Below are 24491 nucleotides of genomic sequence, written 5' to 3'. Positions count from 1 at the left end.
GGATCCACGTGGAACCACAGAAACACAAAACAGCGCTTCTGAAAGCGACTGGAGTTGATTTCAAACAGCACCTGCAAAACACAAGGAAAGGGATTTCAGCCACAGCCCTTCTGTGTGTGTTTGGCTCTCTGGGGGCTGCTCCAGGACCTGGCTCCTGGGACTGGGAGGGAACTTTTCTCCCCAAGCTTGTAAAGATGGACCTTTTTATTTTCAAAGCCCTTTCCCCCCAGGTTTCTGCCCGATTCTCTCCCTGCTCTTCACCAGCCGGGGGTATTGATCTCAGCAGGGTCACCAGGAAACTTCAAAGGGGCTGACACTTGCACTGCTCGTTTAGGACCATCAGTAGCACCATCTGAGCCTTATCATTTCCCCTCTGCCTCCACGGGAGATAGCGGCGCGGCAGGAGCCCTCCGGCCATCTCGCAGCCAGGCTGGTGACAGTCACACCACCAGCCAGTTATCACCTTTTCCCACAACCATTTCTGTTTCTTCAGAGCTGCCCCTGAAGCGCCAGCCTGCACCTACTGGCCACAGGAGAGGAGGGAAAGATCGTTGAGAGGAGCGCTCTTTTGTCCGGAAATACCCTGATTTCATCAGGGCAATCAAATCAGAGTGGCTGTGACTCACCACCACTACGATACGATTTTTTCATGATGTCACATCATATTTGAAGGGACAAGGGGAGAAGTGAAACATTAACGAGACAATATATTTCGGGCCAGTGACACCACAGCTATAAGGCACCAGGGCAGCAATTAAACAGCTGGAAAACCGAGACCCACTTTCCACTGCAATTTTCCACGCGTTAGCAATAGGTTTGGTTACAGCTACTTGGTTACGAGTACCTGCACTTAGGTAAAATTTAATTTCTGTAACAACCCAGCCTCTGACCCAAACCAAATCTCCTTCTTGGCAGGTGCTGGGCAAACACAGCCATTCCTGACCCTGCCAGCTGCACCGCTGGCCACCGGCCTGCTGGGTGGCAATCCTGGATCAGGGACAATCCCTGCTCCCCCGGCGGTGCTGAGGGGATGGAGGAGCAGGGGAGGCTGCCCAGAGCCGGCTGCCCCGCACTGTTTCCACGACGCTGAAGGCAGAGAGGACATTGCTTTGCTCAGATATCCCATTCCTGCCTTTGCACCTCACAGACAGCACTTAGGGGGTCCTAAACCATCGTCTCACAAGGAGTTCCCCAGTCCGTAACCACCACCCGGGGTCTCCGGACCTCTGGTGACCCCCTGATCAAGACGTGTCTGCTCGGGGGATCCCCATCCCAGAGCCGATGAGCGGGAGCGCTCCAGATGTCGCTGAACGAACAGGGGGGATCCCCTTCCCCTTGCACAGCAGATCCCCAAACCGCCACCACCAACAGGGGATCCCCCACCCCCAAAACCCCCGCCACGGGCTCTGCCTCTGGCCAAACACGCGTGTGCGGGGAACGCGCGCTGCCGACTCCAGCGGACACCGGAGCGCGGCCGTGCGGGTCCCGCTGCCGAGCCGAGCCGAGCCGAGCCGTTCCGCCCGCCCACAGCCCCGGGGGCGGAGGCGGCCCGGCCGTGCCCATAAGGCGGGCGGAGGCGGCCGGGCGGTACCGGCGGCGATGGCGGCAGCGCGGTGCCTGCGGGGCGCCCGGCGCCTCCTGCCCGCGGGCGCACGGCACGAGTGCTCGGAGCTGGCCCGGCTGGCGGGGCCCGTGGTGAGACCCTGGGCGGGGAGAGGAGGCGAGGGACACCCGGGGGACACGCGGGGGACACGGTGCCCTCCCGCGGGAGCGCGTCCCCGGGACGGGGATCGCGGCGGGGCTCGGCTGTCCGCAGCCGCGCAGCGCTCCCCGGGCGCTCCGGGATGCCGAGGAGGGGGACTTGGGTATCTGCCGCTCCCGTGCCGCCGGGTTTCGGCTGCCTGCAGCCTCCCGGCACGGCTCTGCAGCCGGGGATGTGCCACAGCGCGGTCGCTCCGCCGCTCTCTGTGCCTGGCTGGCGCTCGGATCCTCATTCTTGCCCCAGGCGCTCTTGCTGCTGCCCAGCGCGGTCCCTGCTTCCCTGCAGCACGGCTGTGGGAGAGGAGTGCTGGGCTCAGGGAGGGGGACTAAGCTGCTAAACTGCTCTGTGAAACCAGCCCCGAGCCCTGGCGCTGCCACTCACGCCTTGGGTGACATGTGGCACTCTGCACAGCGCCAGGTCCATAGCTGGCCCTTCCAGCGGGCTCTGGGTGCCCTATGCTTGACTATCCTGAAACCCTCCCTGGATTGGAACTGCTGTTTGCCATTTGTCTGGACCCTCTGGAGGGAAACGGAGCCTTTGGTAGCTGGCACAGACAGCGCTGAGCACGTTTTGCAGAGGCTTCCGCAAAGGGGAACCACGCGCCACAGCCCTGGCTCTAGTCACTCGTGTGTGAACGTTCCTGCTTTTAGTCTTCTGCTATATCTGGTAAATAAGTACCAGCTGTTAAACTTCTCAGAGGCACATCAAAGCCCTGACCTGCTGTGTTCAGTCAGCAGAAGAAGTCTGGACTAGCTTCAGTTTCTGTAGATGAGCACATCAAACCCTCTCAGTCCCCTCAGCTGTCCTGCCTGCAGCACAGCCTGCTCCTCCATGTGCACAAACACCTCCAACCCAAACCTACAGCTGCTGTTTAATGATCATTCCATGATAAACGCTGTGCTGGGATGGTGCTGGAGGTACAGACCCCTCCTGTGGGGATTATTCACAGCAGTGGGTCGAACATGCCTGGGCTTGGCAGCAGGACTGCACCTGCAGGCAGCAGCGGGAGGTCTGCAGAGGAGAAGGGATTGTTCTGCTCTTCCTCTGACCCCTCAAAGCTGGTTTCCCAGCAGCTCTGGGCTCTTGTCTTGCCAGCTGCTGGGTGGAAAGGAGTGTGAACAGCTCCTGGGCTTGGTTTCCAGCTGTGCCCACCCCTCAGTGGGTATAAATGTCCCTAACTCCTGCCATCTGTTTCGAGCTGTGCCATGACTCCATGCCCTGGATGCCTGTAAGGGAGACATCCTCTTGCCAAGGGAAAATGAGGTCTGCAGTGCAATCTCTGCTGCAGCATTGTTACACGCTGCTGGCAAGGAACACACAGACTGGCCTTGGTGTCTCTCCAGGAGGAGAGGATGTTGTGGTTTTGGAGCACAGTTTTCCACAGATGCACGCAAATGTTTTGTTTTCCCCTCTCTACGCAGCCTTCATCCTGGAAAAGAGGATTTCTAGTGAAACCCTTAAGCCTCTCTTAAATGGGGTTATCTGGCAGATTGGCTGTGTAACACCAAAATACCACAGGGCAGGTAGATGCTGGCTTTGAAAGACAAAGCTACTGAGAGCCTGCTTGAGTGCTGGAGCTGCCCCCCCTGCCCAGCAGTGTTGGCAAGCAGGGAGGAGTTCCCAGGACCTCAGCAGAGCCCTGGCCTTGAGGCGTGGACAGAAACACGAGGAAACCTGAGCGTTCATAGTCCATCTCCTGGAGGAGGGGTGGTGTTCCACAAGCCCTAACAGGTCCTCATCTCACCATCTCCTTCTCTTCTCATCCTAGTTCTTTGCCCAGCTGCTGGTGTTCCTGATCAGCGTGGTCAGCTCCATCTTCTGTGGCCACCTGGGGAAAGCTGAGCTGGATGCTGTGACCCTGGCTGTGTCTGTACGTATTGCTCCAATTCCCCTTGGATTTCAAACACATGAATTATGTGTCACCAAAAAATGAAGAACCGAAAAACCCAGACTTGTAGGATTGTAGATGTGAGGGCCCTGTGGTTATTTTTTGCCCTGAGCACAGGCAGGAGAGGGGAGCTGAGCAGTCAGTGCCTGTGCCAGTGCAAGGCCAGCACCTGAGAGCCTCTGGCCAGCTCCCTGAACCCAGCAGAGCTGGGCATGCAGCCAGGAGCAGCTCTGTTTGTTGTGGTGCTTTAGATCTTCACCCCTTGCTAGAAGATCCTTTCGTTAACGAGATCCTGTTATTCGGAGAAATAGAGAAGGGCTGGAAAACTTCCCAGGAGCTTGTAGCAGAACTGGCTCCCCACCCAGCTGGGAGGGAGGCAGTGCTGTGGGCCAGCTTCCCCTGTCTCTCCTCCAGGTTATCAACGTGACAGGCATCTCCATCGGGGCTGGCTTAGCCTCAGCATGTGACACGCTGATGACCCAGGTCAGTGGCAGCTCCCCCTCTCCTGTGCCTGGAGGTGTTTGCTGCTGGTGTCTCACCTCCTCTGCAGTGTCATCTGAGCACAAAGGGCAGGGCTGTGGCAGCTGCCAGACAGAACAGGGTTGGGAACACTCTGGCTGGAGCCTGCTCTTTCCCCAAGGAGCCTTGGGTCGTGCCTGGGTGCCAAAGGATTTGCAATGTGCAAGTTACACCCAACCAGCCTGGTATCTGCAGCTGCAAGGCATGGGAAAAGCATTTAGTTGTCCTGTTGTTGCCCTGAGCGTTTGCCCAGCCCCTTTGGCTCCCTGTGATGCCCACCCTGATCCTCTCTCCCGACCCAGACATATGGCAGCAAGAACCTGAAGCAGGTGGGCACCATCCTGCAGCGGGGCATCCTCATCCTGCTGCTCTTCTGCTTCCCTTGCTGGGCCCTCTTCATCAACACCGAGAGGATCCTCCTGCTCATCCAACAGGACCCCGAGGTCTCCAGGTCAGGGGGGAGATCCAGCCCTTCTGGATCAGGCATTTGCCATGGAGTGTTGAAATTAAGGCTCTCTGGAGCTCGAGTGCAGCGCTGTTTGGCTTGGCTCTTGCTTTGCTGGATCATTAACTGGGGAAACAACTCTCTTTCCAGGTTAACTCAGCTCTACGTGATGATCTTTATTCCAGCACTTCCTGTAAGTCTCTGCTAAAGCTGTTAGAAGCTCTGTGTACCTTAGCAACACCAGGGGAAGGAGGGAAGGCCTTTGCTGTGTGCCTCACAGGGCAGGTTTAGGGTTCTACAAGGTGCCCCTTGACCTTATGCCTTAGGATGTGCACAGGCCAGCAGCTGCTGGGCCAGCAAAGTGGGGCTCTCTCATCTTCCTGTGCAAAGGCTTTTGCTGTGGCCACATAACTTGTGATGGACTTTGGAACCAGAGTCTCCAGGCTCACTCTTAGCCCCGACATAAAGGCTGGAGCTGTTCCCACACTCGCAGCTGCTGGGCTCTGAGGCAGGGAGCAGTAGCCCTGTGGGATAAGGGTCTGTAGGTTTATCCTTCCGAGCTTTCCAGGCTTTCCCACGCTGATGAGGAAGCACTGGAGATTTCCTGTTTGGAGACTGAGCTGTCTTCCCAATGGGAATGGGATGTGCTTTCTGTCACTCTTGGGTTTGGGTGCTGGCAGTGCTGCAGCTGGAGCACAGGGGTTTTGGAAGAAGGTGGAGGGAGGTTGATCTGTCAGTGTTCAGTGGCCACAGGCTGGTGATGAGCTGAATCCTGACTTTTACAGGCGGCGTTTCTGTACCAGCTGCTGACAAGATATTTACTGAGTCAGGTATTGTATAACTGGCCAGCTTCTGGCCATGGAATAAAGGTGGGGAACATGGATAAGCTTGGGGATCTCAGCTCACCATGTTCCAGGGAGAGCTGGGCTGGGGAATGTGAGATGAGCCAGCCCTGGCTGAACTCATGGGAACCACTTTTACCTGCCTCCATTTCCTACTTCCCAACTCTGCATTTTATGGGTTGTACCAGCTCCTGAGCTCTGCTTGTCACCTCCTGCATGGCTCACACAGCCCAGCCTCACCTGGAACGTGAGCTGCCTTCTTGGCATTGCTGGAGGTCTCCCTTGTGCTCACTGGATGGGGCTCGGGCTGTGCTTTGGGGAAGCAAATTCCAGAGTTCCTCCTTGGCTTCCAGGAGATCATAATGCCTCAGGTGGTGACAGGGATTGCAGCCAACATCCTCAATGTGGCCATGAACGCCTTCCTCCTCTACGCTCTGAAGCTGGGCATGGTGTAAGTGTGAGCAGGGCTGGGGACAGGGGGTGAGGGGGTGCCCCCTTCTGCCACCCCCTCCCTCCAGCCCCCAGTCTGCCAAGCTGAGGCTGGAGGGGTCTGTCCCACATCTGCAGCAGGGCTGCTGTGGGTGTCCTTGGGTCTGTCCTGCTGTGGCTGAGGAGCTGGGCAAGGATGTCACCTGTAACCTGCCTGTCTCTCCCCAGGGGCTCTGCCTGGGCTAACATGGTTTCTCAGTACACCCAGGTCATCCTCCTCATCCTTTACATGTGGTGGAAGAAGATCCATGTGAAGACCTGGGGAGGTACTGTTCTATCTTAATCCTTCAGAGCAGCAGTGTCTTTGGCATTGTCACCAGCACAATGGTGACAAAGGGATTGCCATCCCCTCACAGTGGGAAGATGCTGTAGCCATGTCCTCAAGGCCTTTACTGTAGCTCCAAGCACGTTCCTGATGAATATTCTGTCTCAGGAATGCAGCATGGCCCAGCACCAATCCTGGGCTGATGTTCTGTGAGCTGCAGGGGGATTGTCCTCAGAGAGTGGATGTGGCTCCCCTTTAGGGGAGCAGGGGGGTAACACATGTTCCTTCTGCTCCACCTCCTCCTGTCAGGCTGGAGCAGGCAGTGCCTCGTGGACTGGGGCTCCTTCATCTGGCTGGCAGTGCCTGGCATGGTCATGATGTGTATTGAGTGGTGGACCTTTGAGATTGGGAGCTTCTTGGCTGGTGAGTCCAAATCCTCTTTTCCCTCTGGTTCCTGGGGGCTGCTGCTTGAGCGTGTCCCCAGAGCCCCCCTGCCAGCAGCAGCCTCCTCACCTGCAGGGTCTCCAGGACATTGCAGGTGTTCCCATCTATTCCACGGGGACAGGTGCCTCCTTTCAGCCAGTGAAGGAGGTGACAAATCTTTTCCAGGGCTGATCAGTGTGGTGGAGCTGGGTGCACAATCTGTCATCTACGAGCTTGCCTGTGTCGCGTACATGGTAAGGGCTGGGGGTGTGGCACCCTAAATGACCCCAAAACAGTGGCCCTGTGGATCAGAGCTGAGGTGGGAAGCAGGGGTTGGTGCCAGGCAGGTGATGCCTCTCAAGCCTGCACATCCAGGGTGTGCTGCAGATGGAAAATCCCTTCACTGCAGCAATGCCAGTTTGTCCCCAGTCCCCCGCTGGGGAAGAAGAAAATCTCTGCAGGCTCTGCTGGCACCACAGGCTCTGCTGGCACTCACCCCTCTTGTCTCCTGCTTCTCAGGTGCCCCTGGGCATCAGCGTGGCTGCGAGTGTCAGAGTGGGGAATGCCTTGGGAGCAGGGAACGTGGAGCAAGCCAAGACCTCCTGCATCACTGCACTGCTGTGCACAGGTCAGTGCAGTCCTGCAGAGCAGAATAAAGGACAATTATCAGCAAACGTTCAGTTTCCCTCTCCCAAGGTCAGGGACTCCCACAGGAACCCATCACACTTGTTTGGACCCTTTGGCAAGGCAAGATCAGGCAAGATTCTGACTCATCTTTTCTGTTATGAGCCTGGTGCAGAGGCTTTGATACTTAAAAATGCAGCTTAGTGTTCTTACCTCACACTCCAGAGGGTAGAGGGAGAGGAAAACAGACTTGTTCTCTGCTGCAGTATCATTTGAGGTCAGTGAAGTCCAGTCCCCATCACATGGAGCCTGGGTCAGGAGCAGGATGTGCTGCCCTTGAAGGAATTTGACTATTCCTTTTTCTTTCAGGAGTTTTCGCTGTGGTGGTTGCAGCATTGCTGGGGAGCCTAAGGGACGTGGTGGGATACATCTTCACCAGTGACACGTGGGTTAACAGCTTTCTTTTAAGTATTATTGCCTTCTTGGAGGGTGTTATTTATACCCCAGAAGCTGCTGACAGATAAGAGTTCATAAACCCCTATCTGGCAAACGTTCCTCAAAGGTTCCTCTCCATTTCCCAGTGTCCTTGGGCAGCACAGCTGCTTCTAGCACTGGGACAGTAGCATGGTGGCAGGCTGGGATCAGGGAACTGGCATCAGCCTTTGTGGTTGATTGAAGAAGGTATGTGAGAACCAGGGAGCAGGTGGTGCTGCTTCCCCTGATCAGTCCAACCATCTTCCCAACAGGGAGATTGTCAGCTTGGTGTCCAAAGTGATGCTCATCTTTGGTCCCTTCCACCTGCTGGATGCCACAGCCGTGAGTATTGCAGCACGTGGAGTGACTCCTGTCTGCAGCTTGGGGTTCAAAACTGCCTGAAGCCACTCTGGGCCTGTGGAAATGATCCAGAGAAGCCAAGTGAGAAAGTGTCAGAGCAGCTGCTTGTGTTACCTCTAACACCTCAGTGTCCTCTGTGCTTGTGGCTGCCCCTTGGCAGTGCTGCAGACACCCCAGCTTTTCCTCCTCTTTTCCCCTGGCCAAAGCTCCAGCTTTTTACTGGTTTATCACAGCAACACAAGTGAGCAGCTGGGCCTTCAGAAATACCAGGTTCTCCCAGCACACTGGGATACTCAACAGAAAGTAATTCTGGCCTGTTTCCTCCTGTCATGTCCTGGAGGAGGCACCTGGGCACCGTGGGGAAGCTCTTGGGGATCTGCTCGGTGTCTGTGCTGCCAGCTGGAGCGAGCCGAGCCTGCTCCAGAATGTGACTGTGCTCCCTCTTGGCTTGGTGGGATGGTTCTGGGGGTTTCCCTGTGCCCAGGGCTGTGCCATGGCCCAGAGGCCCCTGGCAGTGACCCCCATGTCTCCTCAGGCGACGTGTGGCGGGGTGCTGCGGGGCACGGGCAGGCAGAAGCTGGGCGCCATGGCCAACGCCGTCGGATACTACACCATCGGCTTCCCCATCGGCATCTCCCTGATGTTTGCAGCCAAGATGGGGGTGCTGGGTACGTGTGCCCTCCAGCTGGCGTGGCAGGAGCTGTGTTCAGCAAAGGCTCAGCCCTGCAACTCGTGCCCGGATCTTCCTTTGCATCAGTGGGGCTGGATTGCACGCTGCTGTGATTGGGGCGGCCACTGAGTCGGTGCCAGTAAATCCAGGCTTACTCCCAGCTTCCCCAGGAGCTGCTTCTTTCAAAGTTCTTGGGCTGAAGTCCTTGGGCATTCTGGCAGGGACTGGCAAAGGCAGGTTTTCCTCAAGCCCTCCCTGAAGTAACTTCCCACTGCTGCAGGTCTGTGGGTTGGGATGATCATTTGCATCTCCGTGCAAGCCCTTTCCTTCTTGGCTTTTGTCGTCAGAATGGACTGGAGGAAAGCTGCAGAGGAGGTGAGAATTGTGCTTTTCTCTGGGAGTTCTTGAAAGGTGCCGAGTTAACTCCTGTTTCAGGACAACACTATAGCCCACTGGGAAATGACAGAAGTGAACTGGGGTCTGTCCTCCTGTAGCAGAGGAGCAATTTGGTACTGAGAATGCTTATCTTGGGAGAGTGGAGGGTTTTTTTGGGCTGGGCAGGACACCCTTGCCCTGAGAAGAGCAGCTCTTCCCTGTGTTTTTAGGCTCAAGACCGAGCTGGAACGAAAGAACAAGTGGAAGACGTGAACTCCAATGGCACAGCTGCTAACAAAACATCTGCTGTGGGTATGCAGCTGGGCCTGACACCAGGCAGGGAGCCCAAATTCCCCACCCAACCCCTTCCTTTCCTTCCCAACTGTGGCAACCATGTCTGTCCTGGAGGCTCAAATGGCTGGAAAGAGCACAGTGCCCGCTGCTGGGCCCTGGGCCAGTGGCACTTCTCCCGCACCGAGCAACGGGGTACAAGATACAGCTTGCAGCTGTGTGTCCCCGTGTCCCCAAACCGTGGGAAAGGACACTGAGGACTGCCACGGGTGCTTGTGCAGCCTCCCTGCAGCGTTGTGTGTCCCACAGGTTACACCTCCCTCGACGCGGACACCGGGGACACCACGGTCCTGCCTGAGAGCATGGTGATGGGCGAGAGGCAGCCTGAGCACGAGCTCAGCACGCAGGAGGAGCCTGCTGTGGTCCCTGTCCTTGTCCCTGTGCCATGGAGGGCCGTGATCCTGCGCCGTGTGCTGGCTGCTGCTGCTGCCATCGCCGTCCTGCTGGTGGGAATCCTGGTCCGGCTCCTGACTGGCAATGGCTAAAGCCAGGGAGGCTGGGGAACTGTGCACCGAGCAGGAGGGCACGTGGCAATGTCCCAGAGGATGGCCTGGGGAAGGAATTCCCCCGCAGTGCCTTACAAAAAGTCCCTTTGCGCGGTTCCTGGTTAGCTCACGATGTTTTATCCCACATGCAGAGTTCTTTAAGGGGGTGAGGATGTGGCACCTGGGGAAAAAAAGGGCTTGAGAGCTGGCAGGGAGCTGCCATCTCACTGGGATGGCACTTGTGAGAGGTGGGAGTGTATCCTGGGGCTGACCCCAGAAGGACACAGGGTCCTGGTGCTGCCATCCTGCTCTCTGGGGACATTGGATCCTGTCATCTGCTCATGGCAGAGCCTCCTGCTTCCCACAGCAAGTTTCCTCTCACACCAGCCTGTACCAGCATCTTGGGGTGGCAAATGCCACTTGCAGCAGCTGTGGAACAAAATGGATTTTGCTGGAAGATATCTGACTCTGCTGTTGGGTGCTGGCTGCTGGCCCTGACCCTGCTCTCCCTCTTCAGGGCGGGCACAGGGCCTAAAGCAACTTTTCTTTGCACTTTTGTAAGGTGGGATTTTGATACAATAAAGTTTTCTTAGTAAATGTTAGGCTGTTTGATATGGTGTGAGCGTGACCCTGGTCATTGGCAGGACTGAACTCTTGTGGGTCTGGTCGTGGCCCTGAGGTTTGGGGCTGGCTCCAAACACAGTGTTTTCACTCTTCCCCTTGGGTAGAAAAGCAAGATTTGCTGCTGTCACGGTTGTTGAGCACCGTGGAAGAGGGAGGTTGAGGGAGGTTGCTTGCCCGACCCTACCAGAGCCATCACAGAACTGCCCCATGTCACAATGCAGACAGCCCAGCACCGAGTCCCTCCGGGCCTGTCCCGGGCTCCCACCTGCACCTGAGGGACTGTGACATGTCAGCTGGGAAGTCAATACCTCATACAGATGTGTGGCACCTCCCTGTCACCCCACAGCTCTCCTGGTGCTGGCGGCCTGTGAACGAAAAATTGTGACACCAACTTTGAAACCGCCACCATCCCCAACACCAGCGGGAGGACGCGGCAGATCCTGCCCTGCTCCGAATCCCGGTAGGTTTGGGATGGCAGCGAGGGGACAGCAGGGACGTGTCTCACTCTGTCCCACGAGTTATCCCAGCCCACTCCGCGCAGGTGGGGTCTGCGCTGGCAGCATCTCCCTCCCCGCCGGGCCGAGGACGCTGCGCCCGGCCCGGGGGAGCGCTGCCAGCGAAACCCGACCCGGCGGGGCCGTGCCAGGGCCAGCAGGAGCCGAGGGGCCGCCTTGTCTTGGCCACTGCGATGGGAATGAGCGAGACACAGCCCCGCCACTGCCGGCGGCAGCTCACGGCACCGCGCACACCCCGCAGCCTCCCCCGCCGGAGCCGGAGCAGCATCCCGCGCCCTGCCCGCTGGAGCCGCGGAGAAGCAGAGAGGTAGGAGGCTTCGCAGGGTGGGTGTAGGATGGCTCAGCCCCAAAGGCTGGCTCAGCACAGGCAGCCGGCGCCTCGCACGGCGTGTCCGGGCTCCTTCGCTGCGGCGGGACCCTCGCTGGGCTGCGCCGCTCCGTGCCCTGCCCGCTGCCCGTGCCCGCGATGCCCACGCTGCCCACATTGCCCACGCTGCCCACGCTGCCCACACTGCCCACACTGCCCACGCTGCCCACGCTGCCCACGCTGCCCGCGCTGCCCACGCTGCCCACACTGCCCGCTGCCCACACTGCCCACGCTGCCCGCTGCCCACACTGCCCACGCTGCCCACACTGCCCGCACTGCCCGCGCTGCCCGCGCTGCCCACACTGCCCGCGCTGCCCACACTGCCCGCGCTGCCCGCGCTGCCCGCTGCCCACGCTGCCCACGCTGCCCACGCTGCCCGCGCTGCCCACGCTGCCCGCGCTGCCCACGCTGCCCACGCTGCCCACGCTGCCCGCGCTGCCCACGCTGCCCGCGCTGCCCACTGCCCACACTGCCCGCACTGCCCACACTGCCCACGCTGCCCACTGCCCACGCTGCCCGCGCTGCCCACGCTGCCCACGCTGCCCGCTGCCCGCACTGCCCACGCTGCCCACGCTGCCCACACTGCCCGCACTGCCCACACTGCCCGCACTGCCCACGCTGCCCACTGCCCACGCTGCCCGCGCTGCCCACGCTGCCCACGCTGCCCGCTGCCCGCACTGCCCACACTGCCCACGCTGCCCACGCTGCCCACTGCCCACACTGCCCACACTGCCCACGCTGCCCGCGCTGCCCACGCTGCCCACACTGCCCACGCTGCCCACTGCCCACACTGCCCACACTGCCCGCGCTGCCCACGCTGCCCACGCTGCCCACACTGCCCACACTGCCCGCGCTGCCCACGCTGCCCACGCTGCCCACGCTGCCCGCGCTGCCCACGCTGCCCACGCTGCCCACGCTGCCCACGCTGCCCACGCTGCCCACACTGCCCGCGCTGCCCACGCTGCCCACGCTGCCCACACTGCCCGCGCTGCCCACGCTGCCCACGCTGCCCACGCTGCCCACACTGCCCACACTGCCCACACTGCCCGCGCTGCCCACGCTGCCCACGCTGCCCACGCTGCCCACTGCCCACACTGCCCACACTGCCCACACTGCCCGCTGCCCACACTGCCCACACTGCCCACACTGCCCACGCTGCCCACGCTGCCCACACTGCCCACACTGCCCACACTGCCCGCGCTGCCCACGCTGCCCAGCCCAGCGGGCAGCCGCCGGCCCCGGCTGAAGTTCAGCCCGCCGTGGTTACACATTGCTCGCCCCGGCGCGGTTTAACAGAGCGCGGAGGAAGGGGCTCGTTCCACTCCCCCGGCAGGGCAGCATGAAGCCGGAGAACTTCCCCGAGGAGAATGGCTTCGGGGAGGGAAGGGCCGCCGGCCAGGGAGACCTCGCAGCCGGGAGCTGCCAGAAGAAACGCCGCTGGATTCCGGAAAACTTCTGGGAAGACGTGAGGCAGCTGCTGGTGCTGGCGGGGCCGCTGGTAAGAGAGACTCCCCCCGGCACAGCCACCCCTGCTCACCTCCATCCCTAACCTTCAGCTCTCCTCCGTGCTTAGATCCTGATCCAGCTGCTGATCTTCCTGATCCACCTTGTCAGCTCCATCTTCTGTGGCCACCTGGGCAAGGTTGAGCTGGCCTCTGTCACGCTGGCCATCGCTGTAAGCATTCCCGGGGCCGGGCACCAGCTCCCTCCCTGCTGACACGGGGATGAGACGTGGCAGGGGAAAAGGACAGAGGAGATTTCACACTCCCACTTCTCCTTTCATCCCCTCTCCCTGAAAGTCTTAAATGCTCACCTTCACTCTTTGCTTTTTTAACTCCCAGGTTATAAACGTCACTGCCATCTCTGTAGGCTATGGTTTGACTTCAGCGTGTGACACCTTGATATCACAGGTGGGTGAGACATGCTGGCTTGTCCTGGGGACATGGGGTGGGGGTTTCCAGCATCATCTGATGATGCCCAGACACCACACGGAGCCCTGGCTGCTCCTGCGAGTTGGGGAAGCTTATCCCCATGTAACAATCCCTTAGCAAGGAGATTCATCCTCCAAATCCTTCCCAGGAGGTTTTCAGGGTGATCTGAGCTGCTCCACACTCTTCAGGGCCCCTTTCCCCCCAGCACCAGCTGATTTCAGCGCTGCCCTCTCACCTTGCAGACCTATGGCAGCAAGAACCTGCTGCGCGTGGGGGTGATCCTGCAGCGGGCCACCATCATCATCCTCCTCTGCTGCTTCCCTTGCTGCGCCCTCCTCATCAACGTCGAGCAGCTGATGCTGCTCATGCAGCAGGATGCCGAGGTCTCCAGGTTGGGTGGTCCCCTCATCCCTCCCCGGTGTGGAGGGGCCGAGAGGAGGGTGGCCATGGCCCTCCCTGACCCCTCTCTGTGCCCGCAGGCTGACCCAGCACTACGTGAACGCCTTTCTCCCTGCCCTCCCGGTGAGTGCCCCTGGGCACCCTGGATGCCACCTGCACACGGGGACAGGCTGCCCCTGTCCTGCAGCTCAGCACTGGCTCATCTCATCCAAAATTTCCTTTGCAGGCGGTTTTTCTGTATAACCTGGAGACAAGATACCTGCAGAACCAGGTGAGTCCCAAAGTCCTCACACCCACCCTGGCTCAGGGTTCCCTTCCACAGTGCATCCAGGGTTTCCATGCTCACTGTTCCCAGGTGCCCCAAAACAGCTCTGACCCATAGATCACCCCATTCCACAGCCAGCTGTATCCATCCACCTCCCTTCATACTTCCCCACATCGGGGATTTACATCCATCACACTCATTTTCCAAGCAGGAGACATCACTGGAAGTCTGGGGTTTTTTTTCTGGGAAAGGCACTGAGAGTGGGGCTGGGGGGACCTTCACACTTCCCTACTAAAACCTTTGGGAAGACCCCCTCATCTCCTCCTCTTTGCAGATGATCATGTGGCCACTGGTGCTGAGTGGGGTCATCGGCAACCTCGTCAATGTGGCTGGAAACTACCTCCTCCTCTACAAGTTCCACCTGGGCATCATGTGAGTAGCACCTGTGCCCCCTGGAGAGGAAAACAGGGCACCTGGCAATGGCAAAGGAACACTGAGCTCACAGGAGTACAGCAGGATGTCTTTTTCCACCCTGAGGGAGGCATAAGCAGGATGCCAATGACATTTCTCACTTCCTCTGCAGGGGCTCTGCCTGGGCCAACACCATCGCTCAGTATTCACAAACCATTTTCTTGTTCCTGTACATCATAGGCAGGAAACTCCACGTGAATACCTGGGGAGGTAAGGGCATCTCCCCTGCTCCCTGTGAGTCCTGCTTTACTCAGAAATATCCATAAAACTTGTATCAGGTGTTCTTGGTAGAAGAGGAATTCTGCTCATCCTGATGGTGAAACATTAACCCCAGCCCGCGGTGCCCCGGGTGCCTCAGTGCTGCTTCAGCGGCGCTCGTCACGCACCAGCACTGGCAGAGCTGTGTGATCAGCACTAAACATTAATTCTGCAGAAATGAAACTTTCTGCTGAGGCTTTGCAAGCTTCAGCCCCAAAGCTGGATGAGCACAGATGTCAGCAGGAGGTTGTCTTTGGACACTGCTCTGGGAGGGTTGTGCTGCTCTGTGGCCCGTGGGGCAGCAGCACGGAGGCTGTAGGTGGACATTGAGCTGATGGAGATCCTGTGGAGTGCTGGCTCTCAGAACAGGAATGGCCCCTCCAGCTGCCCTGGGTGCTGTGCAGGATGTACCACATGGCCAGTCTGGTCATCCCTCAGGTGTCCCTTCTCCTCTCAACAGGCTGGTCCAGCGAGTGCCTGCTGGAGTGGGACAGCTTCACCTCCCTGGCTATCCCCAGCATGCTGATGATGTGCATCGAGTGGTGGACCTACGAGATCGGGAGCTTCTTGATAGGTCAGTGGAGAGAGGAGCTGCCAGGACATGGCCAGGCTTGACCCACAGCCAGCACTGACCCCTCCTGTCCCACAGGCCTGCTGAGTGTTGTCGAGCTCTCTGTCCAGTCCATCATCTATGAGGTGTCTGTTGTGGCTTTCATGGTAAGGGCTGGGTTATCACTGCACACCAGGGCTCCATGTGGGCTATCCTGAGACAGGCACACAGCAAAAACTGCTCCAGCAAACCCCCATCTTCCCCCTCTGCACTGGAATCTCTCCCTTCTCCTGCCTACCCCTCCTTACGGAGATGCTTTAAATCCAATCCTGAGCTCCATCCTGCTCTCTGCTGGGTGGGTACCCCCCCATCACTGTGACAGCTCCATTGTCAGACACATGTGAGCCCTGTGCTTGCAGATCCCCCTGGGGCTGGGCACAGCTGCCAGCGTGCAGGTGGGCAACGCGCTGGGCGCCGGCAACATCGAGGCGGCCAAGAGATCCTCCAGCACCAGCCTGATCTGCACAGGTTAGTCCACAACAGCCTGGAAAGCCTCTTCCTGGCCTCCTTCCCATGGAGCAGGGAGTGCTTGCAGTCCTCTGCCTGCCTCTTCTCTCCCTGCTCTCCAGCCAGGCTGGGCTCAGCTCTGTGCTGTGTTTTCAGGGGTGTTCTCCGTAATTGTGGGGTCCATTTTAGCTGCCACAAGGAACGTGCTGGGATATGTCTTCACCAAGGAGAAGTGAGTGCCCCCAGGCTCCTGGCCTCAGTGTGTGGATGTCTGTTCCCAAAAGTGATCCTTGGCTTTCTTCCATCCCCAGGGAAATCGTTGACTTGGTGGCGTGGGTCATGCCTATCTATGTTGTCTTCCACTTGTTTGAAGCCATGACTGTAAGTCCCAGGGCATGCTGCTATTTTCCATGGGGAATCTTGGTGCTCAGCAGCATCATGGTGGATCAGGCAGTCAAGGGTCCCTCAGGCTGCAGCTGACCACCACCCTGCAGAACCCCTGGCATCATCCCTTAGAAAACATCGAGCACATAAAAGGATGCTGACCCACAGGACTGGGCAGGGACACAGAAATACTGGGCAGAGCAGGGAGCTGGGTCATCTCCTGAACTGTGCCAAGGTGATGCTCCCTGCCCCAGCCCCTCTCCCTCTCCTGGCAGGGCGCCTGCAGTGGGGTGCTCAGAGGCGTCGGGAAGCAGAAATTTGGTGCCATCCTCAATGCTGTGAGTTACTATGGTGTGGGCATGCCCCTGGCAGCTGTGCTGCTCTTCGTGGCCAGGATCGGCGTCATAGGTACTGACCCCTGGGCACTGCAGCCCCAAACCCCCCCTGCCACAGGCAGGGCAGCTCCACTGGGGGCTCACCACAACCCTTGTGCCTGGCTCTGTCCCCCTGCTGACTTGTCTGAACACACTGGGGTGGGCTGGGATGGCTCCTGCAGCTGCTGGGAGCTTTTACCAGGGAAAAGTAACCCCAAAGCAGGCACCCGTGAGCACCCCGCGTCCCCACTGACCTGGGTGACATTCCCTTTCTTGCTGTCCTGGGATGCTGGGTTGGCTCTGGCTGACGCTGTGTGCCCTCTGCAGGCCTGTGGGTCGCGATGCTCGTCTGTGTTTTCATCCTCTGCACCTCCTTCCTCACCTACATCTCCCGCCTGGACTGGGAGAAGGCAGCCAAGGAGGTAATCGGGGCACTGACAGCACATCCCTGCACTGGGAATGTCCTCAGTGCCTTGCTGGCATGAGACAGGCTCAATCTCATGTCCAGTGCTCCAGAGCAAAACCCAGCTCTCCCATGACATCCCTGTGTCCAGCTTCCTCCTGCACAAGCACTCAGTGGCCTCAAGGTTTCTCCCTGCACCTCATCTGGGGACACAAAGCTCAGAGCAGACAGGGTGACCCGGGCTACCTCAGCCCTGAGCATCGCCTTGTGCCTCAACAGCTCCAGGGAGCCCCAGGAGAGGCAGCACAGCTCTGCCAGGTGACAATTCCCCACTGAAGCCAGCACATTCCCTCGCCAGGCTCAGCGCCGCGCAGGAGTGACCCAGCCGCCACCGCCGGAGCTGCCGAGCCTGGGCCCCGAAGCCTCCTGCAAGGACCTGGACGTGGCACCAGCCCCCCAGCCCCACACTTACCTCCCTGCCAGGGCGGTGCTGGGCTCTGTTGGTATGGCAGGAGCTGGGCCCTGCGTGCAGGGGAGGGTTTGGTGCAGGAGGGGTCCTGAAAGGTTCAAAAACGAGCCCACAAAATGGGGGAGAGCATCATGCTGGTGACACCCTCAGCTGCTGGGAGAGCAGCAATTTCAAGCGTGGGCTCGGGAGGGTGACAGAGGTTGGCAGAGGGACCTCTGGGCAGTCCTCACCTCCGGGGGCAGGACCTGGTGAGATCTCCACTGCTCCTAAGGTGCCTTCAGCCCTGTGACAAAAGCCTCCTCAGAAACCCCTCAGTCCCCCTCAGACCCCTCAAGGCCCGTTCTCCTTGCAGCGGGATTAGAAGTGCAGAACGATGTCGTGCTCATGGGCATCACCAAGACGGAGGGACCCACGTACCAGCTGGAGCTGCGGGAGGCCACCTCCCCTCCGGCCACCGCCGTGGTCACCAAGCAGCTGATCCTCCAGCGTGGGCTGGCCTTGGCCGCGGCCATGGCCGCGCTGGCCCTCGGCATCACCATGAAGCTGATTTTTAGCACAGACTGACTCGCACCAAGGACCCTGGGGACTTGTTTTTGGGCAAAAGCCTTTCCTGAGGGACAGGCGTACCAAGCACGGACAAGCCAGCGAGAAGACTGAGTGCACGCCTGTCCCGCAGGAACCAAAGGGCCTCTGTCAGTGTTCAGCAGCGTTTGTGCAGATTTTGGTTGGGAACGAGCCCCCAGGATGCTCTGGCACCCAAAATGCTGCTCTGAGCTGCCTGACACGCTGAGTGTGTGTGGGATCCCCCAGCCCACGCTGCCAGCACCCACTGGAGCTGAGCACAGCCCAGCTCCCCGTGCTGCTCCATGACAAATGCCCAATAAAGAATAAACCCAGCTAGAGTGGGACTGGCTCCTTGGGGTGGGCTGGGGTCAGAACAGGGAACATCCACACATGGGTCTTACCCTGCCTCAGGTGGCCTTCGCAGCAAAATAAAGGTTTTATTCAGCAAGGGTCAAGGGCAGCTCTCAGTTACAAGTTTGGAGGTAAAAGACTATCCATAAATGAATAAACCTCTGAAATTCAGATACAGAGGAGGTGGCTGTGGCTGCTCTGCCACTCTGGCCAAGGATGCCTGAGACCTGGGACTCCAGCTGCAGCAGTGCCCCTGTCTTTGCCCCAGTAGCCCCAAATACAGCAGCACAACAGTCCCTGGCACTTCTCAAGTCCTTGGGACAGCTCAGGTGGCTTTTGCACACCTTGGATAAATAAAGGTGGTTTCCCTGCAAAGAGCATCACCCATCAGTCAAGGATGAGATGCTGCAGGTTCTTCGAGGCTCCTTTCCCTCTGCTCCAGGGACAACCAGCCTGAACTGTCCCCTGCAGCGAGACCCTCATTTCCCAGGCTCATGGCTGTGATGAGCGGCTTCCTCTGGGGATCAGGTGAGGTGTTACAGAGGTAACAGGCTCAGTGAAAAACACTCCCACGTTCCCAGGAGGTTTTAGAGGAGCTACTGTTTACAGAGGAGGGTGGGTGCTGTTTCCTTCCATCTGCCACTCACTGCTCAGGCATGATCCACGGACTAGGTCTGGATAGCTGGAGCCTTTAACTTGGGGGGTCTCTGCTTTAGGTGTATTTTTTTTTTTTTTTTGTCTTCTACCTCACCAGTGCATTGGCTGCCTTGGAAGAAATGAAATCGCAGCAAAGGAAAGTTCAGCAGTGGGACTGCAGGGAGCGAGCAGCGGGTCCAAGGGCTGGCTGGCCATCACCTCTCTCACTGGGGGTACAACACCTGGAAAGGCACAGAAACAGGGATGAGTCCTCCAGAGAGGGAGCAGAGCTCAAAGCAACGGGGTGCTGAAGGGTTAGGAGGGGCTCAGGGGACAGAGCTGGGAGCACACACCCACAGGGACAGCAGACCCAAAGCTCACCTTTGCCATCACGACTTTCACAGCCGCCAGCAGGGCCGAGATGAAGTGTCCCACTCTGCTCCTGTTACACTGCCTCAGCAGGAAGAGCCTGGCCAAATGCACCATCTCCATGCTGCCAGGTGGGTACCTCAGCTTGTTCACAGCCTCCCAGCTCAGGTCCTTGATCAGGCAGGCGCGGCGGTGGGAGAAGGTCTCGAAGCTGTGCCTGCCGTGGTAGGCGCCCATCCCGCTGTGGCCTGAGGGACACGGCCAGGGAGCTCACACCAGGCACAGGGACACCTGCTTTTCTCAAGCTCAGTCTGGCACGGAAAGCTTGCTCATGCTGCTTCTCAGGGCAGAGGAGCAAAGAGCAGCTTTTTTAATCAGTGAGGGCCTGCTCGCTGCCTTGGACTGCTGCTCATGTAAACTCACCCTTAAAATGTTAATGACACCAATTATCTCCTCCCAGAGCTAGCCTTGCTTTTCCCACAGAATTCTCACAGGGGTTTCAAGGAGTGGGACATGAGAAGGGCATTAAGCAACACCCAAGACCTCAGCCCTGTGCCCACAGGAGCCTGACAGCAGCTGTGGAAACTCAACCAACCCATGGACAAATTCATCCCACACCCCAGCACAGGAGAACCAGAGCTCACTTGTGTGCCAGGGGGTTTTCTTCTCTCACTGGGAGGCCTAACAACCAAAACACTAATGAGCCTTTTTACAAAGCAACCCACCCCAAAAAACATTAACACATTAACGGGAAATGCAGCTGAAATTCCTGAACTGCCAAATGGGCAGACAGCTCCTGGGTGGGGTCAGAGGCTGCTGCTGATTGAATGCGGGTGCAGGGGCTGGAGCAGGGACTCACCCACACCTCCGAAGGGCAGATCTGGGAGCACGGAGTGCATGATGACATCGTTGGCTGTCATGCCACCGCTGGAGGTCTCTGCTATCACCCGTCTGATCAGCTACCCACCATGGGAGAGGGCACAGAACAAATCAGATGGGACACATCACCATGTACCAGAGCAGGGAGGGCTCACGGTGATGCTTCCATCCCCCTTTGCGGGGGGCACAGGCTGTGCCTTGTTCCAGGAGAGAGGCCAGTTTACACCACTTGAGCACGGGATCTGCCCAGCTGGAACAGTCACAAAATGCAAAGGCTTCATGTCAGCCCAAGGTGCTCCTCAGCCTCCCACCCAAACTGCCTGGGGCTGTTGTTCTAGGGCAAAGCCCTGACCTGAATTCCTGAGCTGGCACAAACAGAGCCAGGAAGGGAGGCAGGAGACAGGGCAGGAAGCAGCACCCACCTGTGTGGGAGGAGATGGACAATCCCAGAGCCCTTCAGATGAGACTGGGAGCCTCCAGCAGCTCTGGGAGCCATCATGGCCCCCAAATGCTGCAATTTATGTGGAAAATGAACTGACACAGACCCTGCAGAAAGCTGAGACTGGGATCAGCCATGTTCAGGATCCAGCAGTGCAGAGACACTTCCAGGAGGGAGCACAGCCCTGACCCACCTGCTTGTTGTTAGAGAAGACATACAGGGCTAGGGGCTTCTCCCGAAGGTTGATGAACTCAATGGCTTCCTCCACACTCCTCACAGGCACAATGGGCATCACTGGTCCAAAGATCTCCTCCTCCATCACCTTGGACTCCGGGGAAACATCCGTGAGGATGGTTGGTGCTGCAGCAAATGGGAGAATGAGAACAGCAAGAGCAGGACACAGACCTGGCCCATCACAGGACATTGGTCAAGTAAGGCACAGGCAAACAGACCCCACAAAGCACCCACTACCACCTCCCCTCCACAGCAGCTGCCAGGAGCACCTATGAAGCAGGAGGCCTCATCAGTCTCTCCCCCATGAGCAATTTCCTGCCCTTCCAGCAAGCCCAGAATCCTCTTGAAGTGACGCTGGTTGATGATCTTTCCATAATCTGGAGACGACTTCACATCCTCCCCATAGAATTCCTGACAAAGGGAACAGCAGAGACAAAAGTGCTCAGCACATCTTCCAACAGCCACAGCTCCAGGAAATCACACCTGGGACCATCTCCCCAGCACAAGGGACTCCTCCCTCACCTTCAGAGTCGCCTTGATGTTCTCCACCACCTTGCCCTGGATGGATGGGTCGCACAGGATGTAGTCTGGGGCGATGCAGGTTTGCCCACAGTTCATGTACTTGCCCCACGTTATCCGCCTGTGAGAAGGGAGAAAGGGATGTGGTTTCTCCATGCTCAGTCCCTCCCCCAGCCCTCTGCCCAGCTGCCAGCACCTGAGCTGGGGATGCTGGCCCAGAGATCTCCCCCTGCCCTGCTGCTGAGGGCCCATCGAGGGTGCAAGAGCCTGACCTGCAGGCGACAGCCAGGTCACAGTCCTTGTCGATGTAGCAGGGGCTCTTCCCCCCCAGCTCCAGGGTGACAGGGGTCAGGTGCTTGGCAGCTGCTGCCATCACAATTTTGCCCACTGCAGTGTTGCCAGTGTAGAGGATGTGGTCAAATCTCTGGGTCAGCAGCTCAGTTGTCTCAGGAACTCCTCCAGTGACCACAGCATACAGATCCTGCAGGGCAGGGGTGTCAGGGTTACCCCAACCCAGCACATCACTGTGGCACAGAGAAAATGTCGCCACAGGCCCCCAGCTGTGTAATAATTACCATTGAATCCATGATTGCAGAAGGCTGACGAATTATTTTATCATCCTATACTATATTATACTATACTTATTAAGAAACTCAGTAACCTTCCAGCCAGCCCAATGCAGCTTTGACCTAATTGGTCAATCCATCCAAACACCATTCATTGTCCAATTAAGGAATCACCCTTTGGTAAACAAATCTCTATAATGCCTTCCACATGTGGACAACAGCAGGTGCAACAAGTGGAGATAAGAATTCTTTCTCATTCTTTTTTCAGATCTTCTCAAAGCCTTCCTTAGGAAAACACCTGGGAAAGTCTGTGCCTGTTTTCTGTGGCCAGAGAGCTGCTGCCACAAGAAACCAGGGGACCAACACGAGGCCACACTCACCTTGTCCAGGTACTGTGGGAGGAGCTCAGCCACCAGCCGAGCCGTGTTCTCGCTGACCTCTGATGGCTTCACCACCACAGCATTGCCTGCAGAGCACACCCAGCATGGACACTGAGCCCTCCATCCTCTCCCCATACCCAGCATGGACACTGAGCCCTCCATCCTCTCCCCATACCCAGCATGGACACCGAGCCCTCCATCCTCTCCCCATACCCAGCATGGACACTGAGCCCTCCATCCTCTCCCCATACCCAGCATGGACACCGAGCCCTCCATCCTCTCCCCATACCCAGCATGGACACTGAGTTCTCCATCCTCTCCCCACACCCAGCCATGGACACTGAGCCCTCCATCCTCTCCCCACACCCAGCCATGGACACTGAGCCCTCTATCCTCTCCCCACCCCCAGCCACCACCCCACAAGGCCGGGGCCATGCTGGAGCCCCACCTGCTGCGATGGCCCCGATCAGGGGCTGCATCACCAGCACAAAGGGGTAGTTCCAGGCCCCGATGATCAGCACCACGCCCAGGGGCTCGTAGCCGATGTACGCCTCGTCCCTCATGGTCAGCAGGTTCTTCTTCACGGGCTGAGGGGCTGCCCAGGACGGCAGCTTCTCCATGGTGAGGGCCAGCTCCCCCAGCACGCCCAGAATTTCATGGCTGTAGGCGTTGGGCGCACTCTGTAACAACAGGGAGCTTGGGGAAGGGATGGAAAAGGCACCCACCTCCCTCAGCCACCGTGGCACCCTGAGGAGTCAGAGTCATCCAGTTCCACGGTGGGGGACACGACAGAAACCCTTTGTCACTGCAGAGGCCTTCCTGCTGTACCCACTGTCCCTGCACAGCAAAAGGGACAGACCCCTGAGAACACAGACCTTGTTCAGGTCCGCCTTGAGGGCTGCCAGGATCTCCTTCTCCTTCTCCTGCACCATCCTCTCCAGCGCCTTCAGCTGCTGAATCCTGAACTCCAGCGGGCGGCTCCGGCCCGATCTGAAGGCGGCCCTGGCTCGCCCCACGATCTGCTGCATCTTCTCCATGGCTGCTGAGGAGACACCGGCCACCCCCGGCTCACCTCAGGGCCGTGGAGGGCTGCTCAGCCCTGGGAACACCACGAGTGTCCCACCCTCAGCAGGGCTGGGAGATGTCCTCCTGAGAGAGGAGTTCCCACTCTTGAGCTGGGTGCTCAGGGCTCACAGCATCCAAGCCCCGTTCCACCCGCACAGGGCACCTCTCAGAGCAATCTGGAGTTTGCTGATTGATCCTCTTTTCCAGGGTGCTTTCTCCAAGCCTCGAACCCACCAGCCACTCCACCCTCTGCCCACAAGGGTGTTCCCAAGGAGCCAAAACACAGAGATGACTGTGGCCTGGGTGGGCAGCCAGCTGGAAGCAGAGCTGCGTGCCCGGAGCTGGCCTGCACCCACGTTCCCCAAAACCATGAGGCCCTCACATGTCTTCAGAGAAACATGACAAAACACTGCAGACACTTCACCCTGCTTCCCAGGAGCAGCATTTCACTCTTCAGTCAGGACCAGAGATCTGGTCCTGCATCTGTGCCCCACCAACCAAGACACCAAGATCCCCTCACAACGATTAAATCCTGCCCTCCCCAACCCACTGCTACAGCTGCGTGACACAGCTCAAGAAAGCGAGTGACTCATTAAAAAACAAAGGAAAAAAGCAAGTTACCTTCAGAGAAGCTTCTCTCTCCACCAGCCTCCTGTGAGGAGTGCAAGCAGGCACAAGCCCTTCCCCTGCCATGGCCGGGGGTGATCCCTCCTCCCACGGGCGAGCTGGCCCTGGCCCAGGGCTCTTGCTGGGTACGATGCCCTTTACCCAGCCCTGTCCTGGGCTGTGGAGCCCTCGTGGCTGCTGCCAGCCAGGGCAGTGACTCAGCCCCAGTGTGGGATGGCAGAGACCCACGTGCTTTTGCCCATGCCTGGCCCACGTGCCACAGCTGCTGTTGGGACACAACGCTCAGGCTCGGGATCTAAAAAACCCCAACCAGGCAGGTGAAAGGTAATCCAGCGTGGATTTGAGAGGGGGAAACAGGCCAGCTCCTCTACTG

At 58.5% G+C, this 24491-nt stretch overlaps 3 protein-coding genes across 3 annotated transcripts; 2 read left to right on the top strand and 1 right to left on the bottom strand.

The window, feature by feature from the left end:
* Positions 1-1588: 1588 nt before the first annotated feature.
* Positions 1589-10569, top strand: LOC110467728 (multidrug and toxin extrusion protein 2). Its single transcript, XM_021524985.2, has 17 exons — positions 1589-1695; positions 3531-3632; positions 4065-4133; positions 4472-4620; positions 4765-4807; positions 5400-5444; positions 5810-5907; positions 6114-6211; positions 6520-6633; positions 6820-6887; positions 7153-7261; positions 7627-7702; positions 8004-8073; positions 8627-8759; positions 9042-9136; positions 9367-9448; positions 9737-10569. The coding sequence occupies exons 1-17, from the start codon at positions 1600-1602 to the stop codon at positions 9970-9972; spliced, it is 1683 nt and encodes a 560-aa protein (XP_021380660.2). The 5' UTR covers positions 1589-1599; the 3' UTR covers positions 9973-10569.
* A 2246-nt stretch (positions 10570-12815) lies between these two features.
* LOC110467729 (multidrug and toxin extrusion protein 1) lies at positions 12816-18385 on the top strand. Its single transcript, XM_021524986.2, has 17 exons — positions 12816-12976; positions 13052-13153; positions 13320-13388; positions 13652-13800; positions 13889-13931; positions 14035-14079; positions 14408-14505; positions 14657-14754; positions 15263-15376; positions 15452-15519; positions 15772-15880; positions 16016-16091; positions 16171-16240; positions 16519-16651; positions 16945-17039; positions 17379-17523; positions 17842-18385. The coding sequence occupies exons 1-17, from the start codon at positions 12818-12820 to the stop codon at positions 18051-18053; spliced, it is 1785 nt and encodes a 594-aa protein (XP_021380661.1). The 5' UTR covers positions 12816-12817; the 3' UTR covers positions 18054-18385.
* Positions 18386-18470: 85 nt separating this feature from the next.
* On the bottom strand, positions 18471-24140 carry LOC110467730 (aldehyde dehydrogenase family 3 member A2-like). The gene is made up of 11 exons (XM_077787556.1): positions 24113-24140; positions 23302-23468; positions 22875-23106; positions 22427-22512; positions 21753-21961; positions 21484-21601; positions 21231-21372; positions 20921-21087; positions 20269-20368; positions 19422-19657; positions 18471-19282 (listed from the first exon to the last, which is right to left on the bottom strand). Exons 2-11 carry the CDS (start codon positions 23461-23463, stop codon positions 19265-19267), a joined length of 1470 nt encoding a protein of 489 aa, XP_077643682.1. The 5' UTR covers positions 23464-23468; positions 24113-24140; the 3' UTR covers positions 18471-19264.
* Between the last annotated feature and the right edge of the window lie 351 nt (positions 24141-24491).

The sequence above is a fragment of the Lonchura striata genome, chromosome 20 (assembly GCF_046129695.1).
Source record: "Lonchura striata isolate bLonStr1 chromosome 20, bLonStr1.mat, whole genome shotgun sequence".
Classification (NCBI taxonomy): Eukaryota; Metazoa; Chordata; class Aves; order Passeriformes; family Estrildidae; genus Lonchura; species Lonchura striata.
The sequence above is the reverse complement of the archived record's forward strand: the minus strand, read 5'-3'. Positions and strand labels throughout refer to the sequence as shown.

Excerpts from the sequence above, each read along its gene's own strand:
- LOC110467730 (XM_077787556.1), bottom strand. The coding sequence starts at position 23,463 with ATGGAGAAGATGCAGCAGATCGTGGGGCGAGCCAGGGCCGCCTTCAGA. Across the intron at positions 21,962-22,426 it reads TCCCACAGTACCTGGACAAG|GATCTGTATGCTGTGGTCAC; the intron begins GTGAGTGTGGCC and ends CCTGCCCTGCAG. Across the intron at positions 21,373-21,483 it reads ACATCAAGGCGACTCTGAAG|GAATTCTATGGGGAGGATGT; the intron begins GTGAGGGAGGAG and ends TCCCTTTGTCAG.
- LOC110467729 (XM_021524986.2), top strand. The coding sequence starts at position 12,818 with ATGAAGCCGGAGAACTTCCCCGAGGAGAATGGCTTCGGGGAGGGAAGG. Across the intron at positions 12,977-13,051 it reads TGGTGCTGGCGGGGCCGCTG|ATCCTGATCCAGCTGCTGAT; the intron begins GTAAGAGAGACT and ends CTCCGTGCTTAG. Across the intron at positions 13,154-13,319 it reads CTGTCACGCTGGCCATCGCT|GTTATAAACGTCACTGCCAT; the intron begins GTAAGCATTCCC and ends TTTAACTCCCAG.
- LOC110467728 (XM_021524985.2), top strand. The coding sequence starts at position 1,600 with ATGGCGGCAGCGCGGTGCCTGCGGGGCGCCCGGCGCCTCCTGCCCGCG. Across the intron at positions 1,696-3,530 it reads CCCGGCTGGCGGGGCCCGTG|TTCTTTGCCCAGCTGCTGGT; the intron begins GTGAGACCCTGG and ends TTCTCATCCTAG. Across the intron at positions 7,262-7,626 it reads CACTGCACTGCTGTGCACAG|GAGTTTTCGCTGTGGTGGTT; the intron begins GTCAGTGCAGTC and ends TTTTTCTTTCAG.